General features: G+C 50.7%; 2 protein-coding genes across 4 annotated transcripts in view; one reads left to right on the top strand and one right to left on the bottom strand.

Annotated features, from left to right (window-relative positions):
• The window catches only part of NOS3 (nitric oxide synthase 3), a 56833-nt gene extending 54679 nt beyond the window's left edge, over positions 1-2154 (top strand). Inside the window, exon 28 of one of the 2 annotated variants that reach the window (XM_061585740.1) lies at positions 1351-2154. In XM_061585740.1, coding sequence (XP_061441724.1) covers positions 1351-1479 — 129 coding nt within the window. In that variant the 3' untranslated portion in view covers positions 1480-2154. The remainder of the gene's footprint in view (positions 1-1350) is intronic. The other variant, XM_061585738.1, reaches the window with a different exon arrangement.
• Positions 2155-2390: 236 nt separating this feature from the next.
• The window catches only part of ATG9B (autophagy related 9B), a 25906-nt gene continuing 13333 nt past the window's right edge, over positions 2391-14963 (bottom strand). For both annotated transcript variants that reach the window (XM_061585745.1, XM_061585744.1), the window contains 6 exons: positions 14619-14867; positions 14274-14491; positions 6796-6898; positions 6472-6538; positions 3416-3557; positions 2391-2885 (listed from right to left, as the gene is read on the bottom strand). In XM_061585745.1, the coding sequence (XP_061441729.1) occupies positions 3445-3557; positions 6472-6538; positions 6796-6898; positions 14274-14491; positions 14619-14867 (750 nt within the window). In that variant the 3' untranslated portion in view covers positions 2391-2885; positions 3416-3444. The remainder of the gene's footprint in view (positions 2886-3415; positions 3558-6471; positions 6539-6795; positions 6899-14273; positions 14492-14618; positions 14868-14963) is intronic.

Genomic DNA, 14963 nt, shown 5'->3' with positions numbered 1-14963 from the left:
GGCCTCTAGGTAACGTCTGATGAGTGTGAATGGACAGTACCACTGCACACTGCAGTTGGGGTGGGTGGGAAGAGATACCATTTTAAAATGATTCTTTGGGTAAAGGAAGGTTCCAGGATCTAGCAAATGTGCAGACATTTATTCATCCCATTAAGGAGCGGATTCAAAAACTGAGTTCGCCACCTGTGGGCCTTGCCAAGTGCTACAATTGTCTACAGCTTCTCACCCTGCTGCAAGGGTTGGGCAAGCCATAACCTGCGTGTGTGATTGTCCCTCTTGGGCACGGAAATTGTATGAGGGTATGCCAAACCCAACTGTGGAACACCCTAGACATTTCATAGAATAGTAGAGTTGGAAGGAGCCCATAAGACCATCTAGTCCAACCCCCTGCACAATGCAGGAATCCAAGTTAAAGCATCCCCGACAGGTGGCTGTCCAGCTGTCCGTTGAATGCCTCCAGTGTTGGAGAGTACACCACGTCCCGAGGTCATTGGTTCCATTGTCGTACCGCTCTAACAGTTAGGACGTTTTTCCTGATGTTCAGTCGAAATCTGGCTTTCTGCAACTTGAGCCCATTATTCTGCATCCTGCACTCTGAGATGATTGAGAAGAGATCCTGGTGCTCCTCTGTGTGGCAACCTTTCAAGTACTTGTAGAGTGCTATCTTATCTCCCGTCTTCTCAGGGCTAAACATGCCCAGTTCTTTCAGTCTCTCCTCACAGCACTTTTCCAGCCCTGATCATCCTTGTTGCCCTCCTCGGAACCTGTTCGTTTGTCTGCATCCATCTTAAAGTGCAGTGTCTAGAACTGGGAACAGTACTGAAGATGAGACCTAACCAGTGCCGAAGAGAGAGAAACAAGTACTTCACGTGATCTGGAAACTAGTTTTTCTGGATGTTCATCTGAAATCTGGCTTCCTGCGTCTTGAGCCCATTATTCCGTGTCCCGCACTCTGGGATGATTGAGAAGAGGTCCCGGCCCTCCTTTGTGTGGCAACCTCTCGAGTACTTGAAGGGTGCTATCGTATCTCCCGTCTTCTCTTTGGCTTCTGGGATCCTTCTCTGGGGATGAAGGCAGTCAGAGGCCTGCACAGGTCCCTCCCCCTGCTAGTTCCCTTTGAGTCTACGGAAGACCTCACGCAGGTGGTCTTGCCTCACACTGGAGAGCACAGCTACTCTTTCTTTCTGTCCTGGGGAGGGTTTTGCCCTTTGCTGTGCTTTCTCTCTCCCTGCCCTTTGGAGTAGCAATAAGGTGGGAGGTGTTTTTTGGGGGTGGGGAAGGGCTTGGCTCAGCCCCCCCACCCCCAGTTCATGAGTCAGGCCCAAGCCATCCTCTCCCTCTCTCCTCCAGGACCAGAATCGCTACCATGAGGACATCTTCGGCCTGACGTTCCGCACGCAGGAGGTAGCCTCGCGCATCCGAAGCCAGTCGATCTCAAAGCAGCAGCCGCAGCAGCAGCAGCCAACGTTGCACCCCTGAGGCCGCGCCTGCTCCCCCTCCTGCTCTCTGGCTGCACAGCACTCATTAAAGTCTCCTGGGATGATTCAGCTCAAGCTCTGTGTTCTGTTTCTCTTGCGCCCACATCAACCGTGCCCTTCTCTCCAAGTGGGGGACTTGTCTTCTGTTGGGGGGGGGAGAGGCCTAGAGCCACATTTTATATGGGGTGGCACGGGCCTTTTAAGCTGGGAGTGGTGTCCCTTGGCAAAGAGGCAGGAGCAGAGGTGTCGGAGCGCCTGTGCCAATGAAACGAAGAGAGCCCAGCTGGAGAGTGCATGGCAGGCAGGACACAGCTTGGCTCTTTGCAGAAGGTGCGCACAGCGTAGCAATTGGGCCATGGTGGGGCTGGCAATTAACCGTTGCTTGGAAGGCCTGCCAGTGCCTGCAGGCTGCCTGCCACCATGGCGAGGATCCTCTGGGAGAAGAAGCCTGAACAGGCAAGGAAGCCTCGGGGCAGAGAAGGGTGACTCTCGCACACTGTTGGGGTGGTGAAAGGAAACACAGCCCCCCCCCCCAGTACCTTTGCTTTGTCCGGGGCTCTTCACGGCAAGCCAGTTCCATTCCCCTTCCCCTTCCCCATCCCAGTGAACACCTGCCACAGCATGGCAGGCACAAGGCAGCCAGTCGGAACTGGCTGCACAGTGACATCACTGCGAGGGCAGACAAATCCAATGCTTTGCCCAGGCTTTGAAGGGGAGGGAACATTGATGTTGCCAAGGCAACAGTGCTGCATGGCAATCTAATTGCCTTGGCACTGGGGATATCAACCTCCTTTGAAACCCCCCAATTCCCTGAAAGAGGGGGACATTTTAGGGATTTGTATGAAAAACAGCCCCCCCTCAGATCTTCTGCCCCTCCCCTTCCATCCCTATTGCACAAGAAGCAAAACTGACTGTGAGCCACATCTGTAAACGTTTATTGTTCCAAAAGTGTCCTGAGGTGGCAGCACCATGCCTGTAACAACGGCCCCCCAGCACTCCTTTGCAACGGAGGAGGGGGGCTGGGCACACTGCAGGGGGAGGCCATGTATAGCAGCAGAGGGAAAAGCGGGAGGGGGCTGGGATCCAGGGGCAGTCGCTACAGAGCGGCCTCTTGCTGCAGCCCGGTTCAGGAGGAGCGGGCTTGCGGCTCCAGGCATTCCCTCTTGACCACAGGAACCTGGTCAATAGCACCCGGCAGGGCCTGCTCCAGCCCATAGCTCATTCACCTAAAGCAAGGAGCGGGGCCTGCAGCAACACTGAGGAAGCCCCATCTCACATCAAAGTCCACAGTCAAGGCCCCCCAAGCCTCGCTCTGTGCTTCCGGCCGGCTGGCCATGCTCCTGCAGGAGGAGGGGCTGGCGGGCCCAGCAAGTCGGTGCTGGCAACAGCCTGCAGCTGCTCAGGAACCTGGTGGTGGAAAAGGCAAGGTGGGGTTAGAGGCCCGGTGGGAGGGAGGTTGGCTGGCCTACCCCGGGGTTGGCCCTGCGGCAACTTCCCATTCATTACTCACAGAAGGGCTCCCTCCCAAACTTTCCCAGGGTCAAAACACTAGAAAAGCATCATGAAACAACTACAAAAGAGCCGCCAAGAAACTCCGACTCCTCCGCTCCTCCAGAGGCCACACAAGCAAGGAGGGCCCTGGCTGGATGCCCCTGTGGAAGGCCACATCATGGCACCTGCCTGCACAAAGGCAGCAAGGGCAGCTTCTTCCTTCTCCCAGCAAAAGCCACGCGGCAGAGGATCAGGACAGGCAGGAAGAAGGGGCCCCAGCCCCCTCCCCACAACCCCCCTTCTCCCTCTAGAATGAGCCCCACCTCCCCAACGGGAGAGCAAAGGAGACCCAAAGGCCTGGGCGGCAAAGCAGAGCACCAGCTCCGGCTGCACAGAACAGAAGTGGGGCTGCACAGCGGGACAGTCGGGGGGGGAGAGACGCTTACGCCTGGCAGGAGGGGTGGGCAGGCCTCTGCTAGCTCTTCTCCCTTTCCTGCTGCTGTGCCTGAGGCTCATCTTCCTCCTCCTCTTCCCAGCCCCCAAGGGCTAGATCCTGGCTGCAGACACGAGAGGAGGGCCTTGTGGAAGCTGCGTTGAGGAGAGGGAGGTTAGCACAGCAAGCTGCTGCCTAACAGGCCAGGCCAGTCACCCATCCAGGCCTACACTGAGTGGCAGTGACTCCCCAAGGTTTCGGGGGGACGGGACCTCTCCCAGCCCTACCCAGAGATGCCGGTGGGGACTGAGCGTGGGACTTACCTGCATGCAAAGCAGCTGCTCTGCCACTGGGAAGCTGCCTCATACTGAGTCAGAGCATTGGCCCATCTAGCTCAGTGTTGTCTGCACTGACTGGCAGCAACGCCAGGATTCCAGACTTTTTTTTCTCCCAGCCTTATTTGGAGATGCCAGGATGGAACCTACCAACTTTGCATGCACATCTCCCACATCTCAGGGACTGTGCAGGGCATGCCTTTGTTGGCAAAGACCCGTCTGAAATCCTGAGCACAGCCCACGCCCTCTTCCCCCCCAACCTGCACGTCTTGCCCTCTCCCCCAAGGGGCAGGAGCTACCACTACTCGCTGGGAGACAGAACCAGGAACCCGCGTCAGTCTTGCAACTCGGAAATGGCCTGCCTCCTGCTGGCCACGCCGGGAAGAGCCACCTGCATGCAGGCAAGTGATCAGCTGGGCTCAGCCTGGAGAAGGGAAAGGCAAGCCGCTTCCAACCCAGCTAGCAGCTGCAGTGGCACAGCAGCTGGCTCTACCAAAGGAGGGCAGGGCTTGGCAGGAAGGCAGCCCTCCTGGGGGAGGGAGGGGTGGCCATTTTCCTCCTTTGGCTCCAGCCACTCTCTGGAAGTGGGGCAAGAGCAACTCCTGTTGTGTTCTTTTGTTTAAGTTCCAGAGGGAAGATACAGCGAGGGTCCTCCAGATGGACAGGCTTGATTACCTTTTACCTGTGATGCTCTGACTGACTTCCTTCTGTCGCTAGACTGTGACGTCTTTAGGGAAGCTTACCTGCCCCTCCTCCTTCCGCCCTTTCCACTCCTTTGTCCTCCAGCTGACCAGGAGAGAGGAAACTCCCTTTGTCTCTCTCCTAGCGTGGGGCTGACTCCTGCACCTGGGCGTGATGCCTCCAAATTAGCTAGTTAGTCAGAACTAGGTTTGCCTTTCCATCTACTATGTATTTCTATAAATAAAGTAGCTTTTCTTATTTTACTAAGTCTCCAGTCTCAGTGATGCTGTTGCAGGGTAAAAGCCTGCTTTCTTAGGCAAACACATGCACACGCTGGCACACTCGCATTTCAACACCTGCTGTTACTCTCTGCTGCTGTGGTGCTGCTTTTAAACAAAATTAAGCAACACAACTACACACAGCACAACATGCTTAACCCCTCCTGAGACCTTTGGCTCATCCACGCTCAGGCCTGGCTGCTTGCCCCTGCAGCAGACTTCAGCGGTGTCTCCAGGCCACTTGAGAAGCCTTGCTGAGGAGGGAAACGGGACCTTCCTGCTGCTGGGCAATCCTGTCTGGCCAACCACCTTGAAGATAACAGAGAGGCAGGATTCTGCTCTCCGGCCAGAAGCATAACAACATAAGAAGAGCCTGCTGGATCAGGCCAGTGGCCCATCTAGTCCAGCATCCTGTTCTCACAGTGGCCAATCAGGTGCCTGGGGGAAGCCTGCAAGCAGGACCCGAGTGCAAGAACACTCTCCCCTCCTGAGGCTTCCGGCAACTGGTTTTCAGAAGCATGCTGCCTCTGACTAGTGTGGCACAGCACAGCCATCACGGCTAGTAGCCATTGATAGCCCTGTCCTCCATGAATTTGTCTAATCTTCTTTTAAAACCGTCCAAGCTGGTGGCCATTACTGCATCTTGTGGGAGCAAATTCCATAGTTTAACTATGCGCTGAGTAAAGAAGTACTTCCTTTTGTCTGTCCTGAATCTTCCAACATTCAGCTTCTTTGAATGTCCACGAGTTCTAGTATTATGAGACAGGGAGAAGAACTTTTCTCTATCCACTTTCTCAATGCCATGCATAATTTTATACACTTCTACCATGTCTCCTCTGACCCGCCTTTTCTCTAAACTAAAAAGCCCCAAATGCTGCAACCTTTCCTCGTAAGGAAGTTGCTCCATACCCTTGATCATTCTGGTTGCCCTCTTCTGAACCTTTTCCAACTCTATAATATCCTTTTTGAGATGAGGCGACCAGAACTGTACACAGTATTCCAAATGCGGCCGCACCATAGATTTATACAACGGCATTATGATACCGGCTGTTTTATTTTCAATACCTTTCCTAATTATCGCTAGCATGGAATTTGCCTTTTTCACAGCTGCCGCACACTGGGTCGACATTTTCATCGTGCTGTCCACTACAACCCCGAGGTCTCTCTCCTGGTCAGTCACCGCCAGTTCAGACCCCATGAGCGTATATGTGAAATTAAGATTTTTTGCTCCCATATGCATAATTTTACACTTGTTTATATTGAATTGCATTTGCCATTTTTCCGCCCATTCACTCAGTTTGGAGATATCTTTTTGGAGCTCTTCACAATCCCTTTTTGTTTTAACAACCCTGAACAATTTAGTGTCATCAGCAAACTTGGCCACTTCACTGCTCACTCCTAATTCTAGGTCATTAATGAACAAGTTGAAAAGTACAGGTCCCAATACCGATCCTTGAGGGACTCCACTTTCTACAGCCCTCCATTGGGAGAACTGTCCGTTGATTCCTACTCTCTGCTTTCTGCTTCTTAACCAATTCCTTATCCACAAGAGGACCTCTCCTCTTATTCCATGACTGCTAAGCTTCCTCAGAAGTCTTTGGTGAGGTACCTTGTCAAACGCTTTTTGAAAGTCTAAGTACACTATGTCCACTGGATCACCTCTATCTATATGCTTGTTGACACTCTCAAAGAATTCTAATAGGTTACTGAGACAGGACTTTCCCTTGCAGAAGCCATGCTGAAAGTGGAATAGCTCCACCCTCCCGAGCTCTGACCTGCTTGTGCTGAATGTTGCAAGGGAGTGCGGGCGCATGCCGGATGCTGCTGCTGCTGATGGTGAAGCTGAGAGACAGAGAGGAGAGAGATAAGGGGGGTGTTGTAGCTTGGGAGACCCCCCCAAATGTGAGTGTGGCCAGCTGTGGTGGGGCTTTGTGGATTTCTGAGGAATCTGGCTCACAGGGACAAGGACCAAATGGAGTCAGTTACACAGAGATGCTCTGAACCAGGTATCTCACGCAACTGAGACACGGGAAAGCCCCACCCCAAGAGGAGGGGAGGATAACGCTGACATCCCCCCGCCGCCCCCCGAAGCCACTCACCTCGTGCATGTAAATGGCGTGCAGACTCATCTCAGCTGAGGCAAACTCCGAGAGCACAACAGAGCGGGCGAGGGGTGCCTGGTGCGTCTCAGGTGGGGCAACGCTGCAGGGCAGAGAGAGGCAGGAAATAATCACGCTACACACACATGCCCTGAGAAGTGCCAATTAAGAAAGGGACAATCCCCCTGTTCAAAGGATGGACTGCCCAACCCTCTGCAGGTCAGGCCACAGAGCCCCCTCTGCAAAGAGAACGGCTCCTTCCCCGACCACACGCTCCCCAGGGAGTGGTTTTGGTTCAGAAGCAGAAAAACGCAGCCGGCTAAGACAGGAAAACAGCAGGGAGTGAGGGAGGGGCTAGAGAAACAGTGGTGCTCTCTGAAGACAGCAGTGGACAATCAACAATGCCAAACTAAAACGCAGAATGGGGGCAGGGGACCCTCAGGCCCAGGGTCCACATGCAGCCCTCCAAGCCACCCCGTCTGGCCCTCAGGACTCACTCCAGCCACACAGCCCTATCAGCCCCTGGTTCCCACCCTCCCTGAGTGCATTTGCCTGGCGGGGTGTGTCTGTGAAATCGGACAAGGACCTGACCGTCCTTGATGGAGGCCACAGAGACACAAGGTTTGTGTAGCCTGCAATTATTTATTTGTTTATTTATTACATTTATATACCGCCCCATAGCCGAAGTTGTCTGGGCGGTTTACAGCAATTAAAAACATTAAAAACAAATATACAAATTTAAAAACACATTTAAAAAAAAGAATTTAAAAACACATGCTAAAATGTCTGGGAGAAGAGGAAAGTCTTGACCTGGCACCAAAAAGATAACAGTGTTGGTGCCAGGTGCACCTCATCAAGGAGATCATTCCATAATGTGGGGGCCACCACTGAGAAGGCCCTCTCCCTTATTGCCAGCCTCCCAGCTTCCCTTCGAGTAAGCACACGGAGGAGGACCTTGGATGTTGAGCATCTGAGGTGACATTTACACCCATAACTCCACCTTCTTTTGTCTCTGGCCCTGCCCAGCACTGGCATTGTGGCCCCTGGAAGGCTGCCCAGAATGGAATGTGGCCCTTCAGCTGAAGAGGGGTGTGATGTTCCTATATTAATGTATATATGGTAAGTGTTGTTGTTTTAGAAGATACATGGTAAGTGGAGTGAAAGAGGGGGAGTGACTGGGCAGTAGAATGCGAGATGATTGGCTGAGTGTTTAAAATGGCTGAATGTATAAAAGGAAGAGTGAGAGTGGAATCTGGGGGGGAGAAGAGAACTGAGTGGGTTGCTTGGTGGGGTTTAGAGAGTTGTTTACCAGGAGGGAGGTGGAGTTCAGATTAGTATTGAGTAAAACCATATGCTTATGTGCCTTAAGAAGAAATCTTGTTAATCTTGTTAGCTTTGTTATCTTTAATAAATACTTAATTTGGTTTACCAAAGGCCTGATCCTTGGCTGGGGTTTCACAGACCAGAAGGGAGGGTAAGGTAATGACCAAGGCTGAAGGGGAACTGTAACAAATGGTGGCAGCGGTGAAGAGAATAACAATACCAGTATTCAGAGTCTCTGGGAATACTAGTATTGGGACGTTACTGGTGGTTGCCTAGCAGGGGGATCTGTTGAGATCTGTGCTAGAGCGGGGAGGTAAACCAGAAGAGAGTGCGGTCCGGACTGGTGGAGTCCCTGGTGGTGCCTAGAGACAGGCAGTAACCACGAGCAGGTAGGAACCTGACAGGGAGAGCCAGGGAAGGACGCCTCACATGTGGTGTCAGTAGCGGTGGGATATGAACAACAGAGAATCCAGATACAGTGGTGTGGCAAACAGAAATAACAAGATTACTTGTGAGAGTGACTGGCAAAGAGTGTGTGGCAAAGAGTGAGTGAACTCAAACACCATGGCTGAATACATAAAAATGAAAAGAGAGGAGCTGGTGGAGAAGTGCATAACATTCAATTTACCTCACGAGGGTAAAGGGGTAGATGAATTGAGGGTAGCACTTATAGGATTTGCTACTGCCCAGCAAAAACAACCGGTCAGGGAAGAGACCCGAGAAGGATATTTAAGCAATCCCGCTTATACAGAGTACTTGAGAGAGAAGTTAAGATGGGAGGCTGATGAGAAAGAAAAGCAGCGGGTCTTTGAGGCTGAGGAAAAAAATAAACAGCGGGAGTTGGAAGCTGAGAGATTGAGGATGGAAGGTGCAGAGAAGGAAAAACAGCGGGAGTTGGAAATTGAGAGAATGAGATTGGGGTTTGAGGAGAGGGAGAAGCAACGAGCATTGGATGCTGAATTACAAGTAGAAAAGTTAAAATTTGATAGAGAGAAATTTCACTCTGAGGAGACAAGGAAAGACAGAGATGGAGCAAAAATAAAAATTACTCCAAAGGACTTTGCTGTCTATGAGCCTGGTCAAGATCCTCAAATTTACCTCAGCACCTTTGAAAAAGCAGCTCAGTTGTGGGGGCTACCTGAAGATAAATACATGCAGTATTTATCAAACCTGATTAAAGGGGAATTGGCTGAGGTATACCAATATTTCCCCTCAGACAGGCCCGTCACCTATGCTGAATTCAAAGAAGCAGTGTTTAAAAGATTCAGACTGGGGCCTGATTATTTTAGAAAGCTTTTCAGAAACTGCCAGATACAGACAGGGAGGTCTTTTGTGGAACTGGGAGCAAAGTTGATGGATATATTTGGAAAGTGGATGAGTAGTGCCAAAGCTCAGTCAGTGGAAGAGGTGAAAAGCCTCATGATACTGGATCAATTATACCATCAGTTACCACCAGAAATAAGGCTCCTGGTCAAAGACCGTTCCCCTACATCTGTGCAGGAGGCCACAGAGTTGGCGGATCACTTCGCCTCCAATAGAACTGGCTGGGTGGGGAAAACATCAAGAGAGTTTAAACCCAGACCATATAGTGCTGGCAGAAGGGATGTGGTACCACAGCGAGTGAGTCCTCCATTAAAATCTGAAGGGCACAGGACACCCCAGAGTGGATCTGTGTACCCTAAAAGTGAGGAGAAATTATGCTACAAATGTGGTAGACCGGGGCACCTACGTTTTCAATGTGAGGTTGCCAACCCCAGTAGTAATCCTGCTCAGACAAGGGCAGTGAAAACAGAGCCCAAGGCTTTAGAAACAGCGAAAAAGGTTCAGTTTTGCCAGATAAACTGGACAGAAGTAACAGACCTTGAGTCAAGTCTGAGAGAGGAAGTGAGAGTACAAGGGGCAAATTATTGGGCATTGCTTGACACTGGTGCCGCTCAGACATTACTGAGGCCAGATTTAATAAAATCTGAGGTAATATTACCTCAGGAAACTGTGACTATCCAAGGAGTGAGAGGTCAACCAGAAAGTTTGCCTGTGGCCCTGGTGGATATGACTTGGAGAGGCCGAGAGGGCCGATATAAAGTAGGCATTAATGCCCAGCAACAAGAACCAGTAATACTGGGAAGGGATGCAATGGGCAACCAAGGAAAGATCTATGTAGTGACCAGACAGCAAATTGGCAGAGAAAAAGAAGCCATATTAAGGGGGGCTGAAACAAACAGGGTGGAATCTGTTAACCAGCCTCAGGTCACCATAGCAACCACTAGCAGGCCTGCTGAAGAAGACAAACTGTATCAAGTGGTCTCTGGGGAAGAAGCAGAGCAATTCAGCGAAGAGCTGCATAAAGATATCAGTTTGAAGCAGGTAAAGGAACAAGCCCTGACCCAACAGATTCCTTTCACTGACAAACTGAGGAATCAAGTTGTGTGTGAGAATGGGATTTTATATAGACTGTGAATGCCTGCTGAGAGAAAGGATGAATGTGAACCAGTGAAGCAATTGATAGTACCTAGCAAATACAGAACCAGATTGCTAGAGGTAGCCCACGATGTCCCATGTGCAGGACATCTGGGAATAAAAAAGACCAAGAGGAGATTGGCTGCACATTATTATTGGCCAAATATCTCCAAGGATGTAAAACAACATTGTCTATCTTGTGGAATATGCCAAAAGGTGGGAAAGAGTGGAGTAAAGACCAAGGCACCCTTAAAGCCCCTTCCTATAATTGGACAACCCTTTTATAGAGTGGGAATAGATTTGGTGGGCCCTTTTTCCAAACCCACAAGGCATGGCAAGAAATATCTAGTGGTGGTGGTGGATTTTGCCACCAGGTACCCAGACGCAGAAGCACTGAGATCTGTAGAAGCCCCTGTAGTGGCAGAGGCTTTATTAAAAATCTTTATGAGGCTGGGTTTCCCTCATGAAGTGCTGACAGATCAAGGCAGTGTATTCATGGGAGAAGTGATGCAATGTATGTGGAAATGTTGTGGTCTAAAACATCTAAAGACCACTACTTACCATCCCGCCACTAATGGGCTAACTGAGAGATTCAATGGCGTTTTGAAGGGCATGATCAGAAGCTATGTTCAAGATCACCCACAAGACTGGGATGAACGGTTGGGATGCTTCTTATTTGCATACAGAGAAGTCCCTCAGGAGTCAACAGGCTTCTCACCCTTTGAACTAATGTTTACTAGAAAAGTGAAGGGACCTTTGGAACTGCTAAAAAATTCATGGGAAGGAACTCTGGGAGAGTACAAAACTTCTGTAGTAGATTTTGTATTGGAATTCCGCAATAAATTAACATCAATGATGGAAGTAGTGAAAGAGAATTTGAGTCATGCACAGGAGAAGCAAAGTTACTGGTATGACAGAACAGCCAGAGAACGTGTGTATGATGTGGGAGATATGGTTATGGCGTTCATACCCAGGAAACATGACAAATTACAGGCTAACTGGGAAGGACCATATACCATCAGAGAAAGGCTTGACACAGTGACATATGTAATCACCACAGACGAATTAAACAAAAGCAAAGTGGTTCATGTAAATATGTTAAAGCCTTACCATACCAGGGATGCACAGGTGTTGCAAGTTACCTTATTCCCTGAGGGAAGTGGGCCTGAACTTCCAGATTTGGTACAGGAAAGCAAAGACAAAGGAGGGGTAGATCAAGTGGAATGGTCAGAGGAGGTGAAGGAGGAAGTAAAAGAAGAGATTCTGAGAGTTTTGAAAACCTATAGGAATCTCTTTAGCAACAAACCTGGCCGAACCAGTATAGTTATACATTCCATTGATACTGGAGATCATGCCCCAATCAGATCTGTTCCGTACCGTGCGAATGGGAAAGTTTTGAATGAGATCAAAAAGGAGGTGGAAGATATGCTGGAATTAGGAGTGATCAGGGAATCCATCAGTCCCTGGGCCTCAAGTATTGTCCTGGTTCCGAAAAAAGATGGAACGACAAGGTTTTGCATTGATTATTGGCTAATCAATAAAATTACTGTCCCAGATGCGTATCCTATGCCTAGGGTAGACGCAATGTTAGAGTTATTGGGGGCAGCAACCATTATCTCTACACTAGATCTCTGTAAAGGATTTTGGCAAATGGAACTAGACGAGCAATCCAGAGCCAAAACTGCCTTCAGTACACCAGATGGGTTATATGAGTTTGTGACCTTACCCATGGGACTAAGGAACTCACCAAGTTCATTTCAGAGGCTAATCAATACTGTGTTGCGAGGCATGTCAGATTTTGCAGTGGCCTATATCGATGACGTGGCCATTTTTAGCAAGTCGGTGCCTGAGCATGTCCAACACCTGACAACAGTATTGGAGGCCTTAAGAAAAGCAGGCCTCACAATAAAAGCTAAGAAATGCCAGTTTGGACTAAAGGAAGTAATTTATTTAGGACATAAGGTGGGGAGTGGGAAAATCACCCCCTTATGGAGCAAGGTGGAGGCAATACAAGCGTGGCCGATCCCCTTAACCAAAAAGCAAGTTAGGGCATTTCTAGGTGTGGCTGGTTTTTATAGGAAGTTTGTGAAAAATTTTGGGGAAATAGCAACCCCCTTGCATGACTTAACAAAGAAGAAGTGTTCTGAGCGTGTGGTATGGACGGATGAATGTCAGAAGGCTTTTGATCTACTGAAGCAAGCCTTGTGCCAAGGACCCATATTAATAGCACCAGACTATGAGAAACCATTCATCGTGGCTACAGATGCGTCGGACCTCGCGCTGGGAGTCGTCTTGCTACAGGAGAGAGAAGGCACCAGACATCCAGTGGCGTATCTGAGTCGCAAGCTGACGCCGAGGGAGAAAAACTATTCGTCGGTCCAGAAGGAGTGCCTAGCGGTTGTGTGGGGACTGAACAAGTTGCGCCCATACGTGTGGGGACGAAGATTCACAGTGACTACGGATCATCGGGCCTTGTTATGGTTGCAGACTATGAAAAACCATAACACTATGCTGCAGAGGTGGTCCTGGGCCCTACAGGACTATCAACTGGACTTCCAGTTCATAAAAGGCAAGGACAATGTACTGGCCGATGGACTTTCCAGGCAAATGGCTGGGACTGCAGTGACGTGACCAGACAGAGGAACAAAGAAAGACATTTTCCCCATAGAGACTTTAATTTGTTAACGCGACGTATAAATCCTGGAACAGGAATAATTGCTGTTGTTTAAGGGGGGGGAAATGTGATGTTCCTATATTAATGTATATATGGTAAGTGTTGTTGTTTTAGAAGATACATGGTAAGTGGAGTGAAAGAGGGGGAGGGCAGTAGAATGCGAGATGATTGGCTGAGTGTTTAAAATGGCTGAATGTATAAAAGGAAGAGTGAGAGTGGAATCTGGGGGGGGAGAAGAGAACTGAGTGGGTTGCTTGGTGGGGTTTAGAGAGTTGTTTGCCAGGAGAGAGTGAAGAAGGAGGGAGGTGGAGTTCGGATTAGTATTGAGTAAAACCATATGCTTATGTGCCTTAAGAAGAAATCTTGTTAATCTTGTTAGCTTTGTTATCTGTAATAAATACTTAATTTAGTTTACCAAAGGCCTGATCCTTGGCTGGGTTTCACAGACCAGAAGGGAGGGTAAGGTAATGACCAAGGCTGAAGGGGAACTGTAACAAATGGTGGCAGCGGTGAAGAGAATAACAATACCAGTATTCAGAGTCTCTGGGAATACTAGTATTGGGACGTTACTGGTGGTTGCCTAGCAGGGGGATCTGTTGAGATCTGTGCTAGAGCGGGGAGGTAAACCAGAAGAGAGTGCGGTCCGGACTGGTGGAGTCCCTGGTGGTGCCTAGTGACAGGCAGTAACCACGCGCAGGTAGAAACCTGACAGGGAGAGCCAGGGAAGGACGCCTCACAAGGGGTCTCCACCCCAATGTAGAATTCATTGCTACTGGGTGCCATGAGCTTTGTAAACTCATGGAGGAGAGATCAGAGGCCTTCCTTCCACCACACACTGTAAGGCAGTAGCAACAAATGGCTACTTCCGCCCACCATCCCTTAGGCTCCAGGCTGCCGCTGCCACTGGAGTCAACGTGCTTGGGCTGACAGGCCTTGGACCTGACCTCTTGCATCCAGCTGTGGAATGATCTTAGCCCAAAAGCCCAGCTGCGCCCCCACCGCTTCCCAGACTCCGTCCCCATACCTGTCCCCCAGTAGAGTGTTATCACTGCGGTATACGGAGTTCTCGCCCAGGGGGCCGGTGCGCCGAAGCAGCTGGGAGCAGGAGAGGGAGGCCAAGATGCTAGCAGCGGCGCTGGCTGCACTGCCCGCCTGGGTGAAGAGGTGCCGCTCCCCCTGGGGCATGAGGGTTCCTGCTGCCAGGACAGGGTGGGTCAGGACGCTGGCCAAGAGGGCATCTGGCTGCAGGGAGGGAGGAACAGGGAGATGAGGGAGAGCCACGCGGCTCTTGCGATGGAGAGGAAACGGGGCCTTCCCTCCAGAGAGAGACTGCCTGGCCCCTGCGCTCCCAAGAGCCCCAGGGACTCACCACGGTGCAGGGGCCCTCGTCCGACAAAAAGGAAGCACCCAAAGGGGCCTCAGCCAAGAGGCGCTGGGCAGGGGGTGCATGGGCCGCATCCTGCTGCACCTTCTCCTTGAGGTGTCCGATGAAGAGGGAGCTTTCGGGCGGCGGCTGCCAGCGTGGGTTGGCGATGGCAAAGTGGACAAGAGAGAGCTCCGTCTTGCCGTTCTCGGCCTGCTGGTACACCGATGCCTCCGTCCGGCCCTGGGACAGCCACTGTGGGAGAATCCGGGCAGAAGGGGGGCCTGAGTTTCAGGAGGGCAGGCCTGCCACGCACACCTCAACAGGAAGCTACCCAGCACAGTCAGACCA

This window comes from Rhineura floridana, chromosome 10, assembly GCF_030035675.1.
Source record: "Rhineura floridana isolate rRhiFlo1 chromosome 10, rRhiFlo1.hap2, whole genome shotgun sequence".
NCBI classification, from domain to species: Eukaryota; Metazoa; Chordata; class Lepidosauria; order Squamata; family Rhineuridae; genus Rhineura; species Rhineura floridana.
The sequence above is the reverse complement of the archived record's forward strand: the minus strand, read 5'-3'. Positions and strand labels throughout refer to the sequence as shown.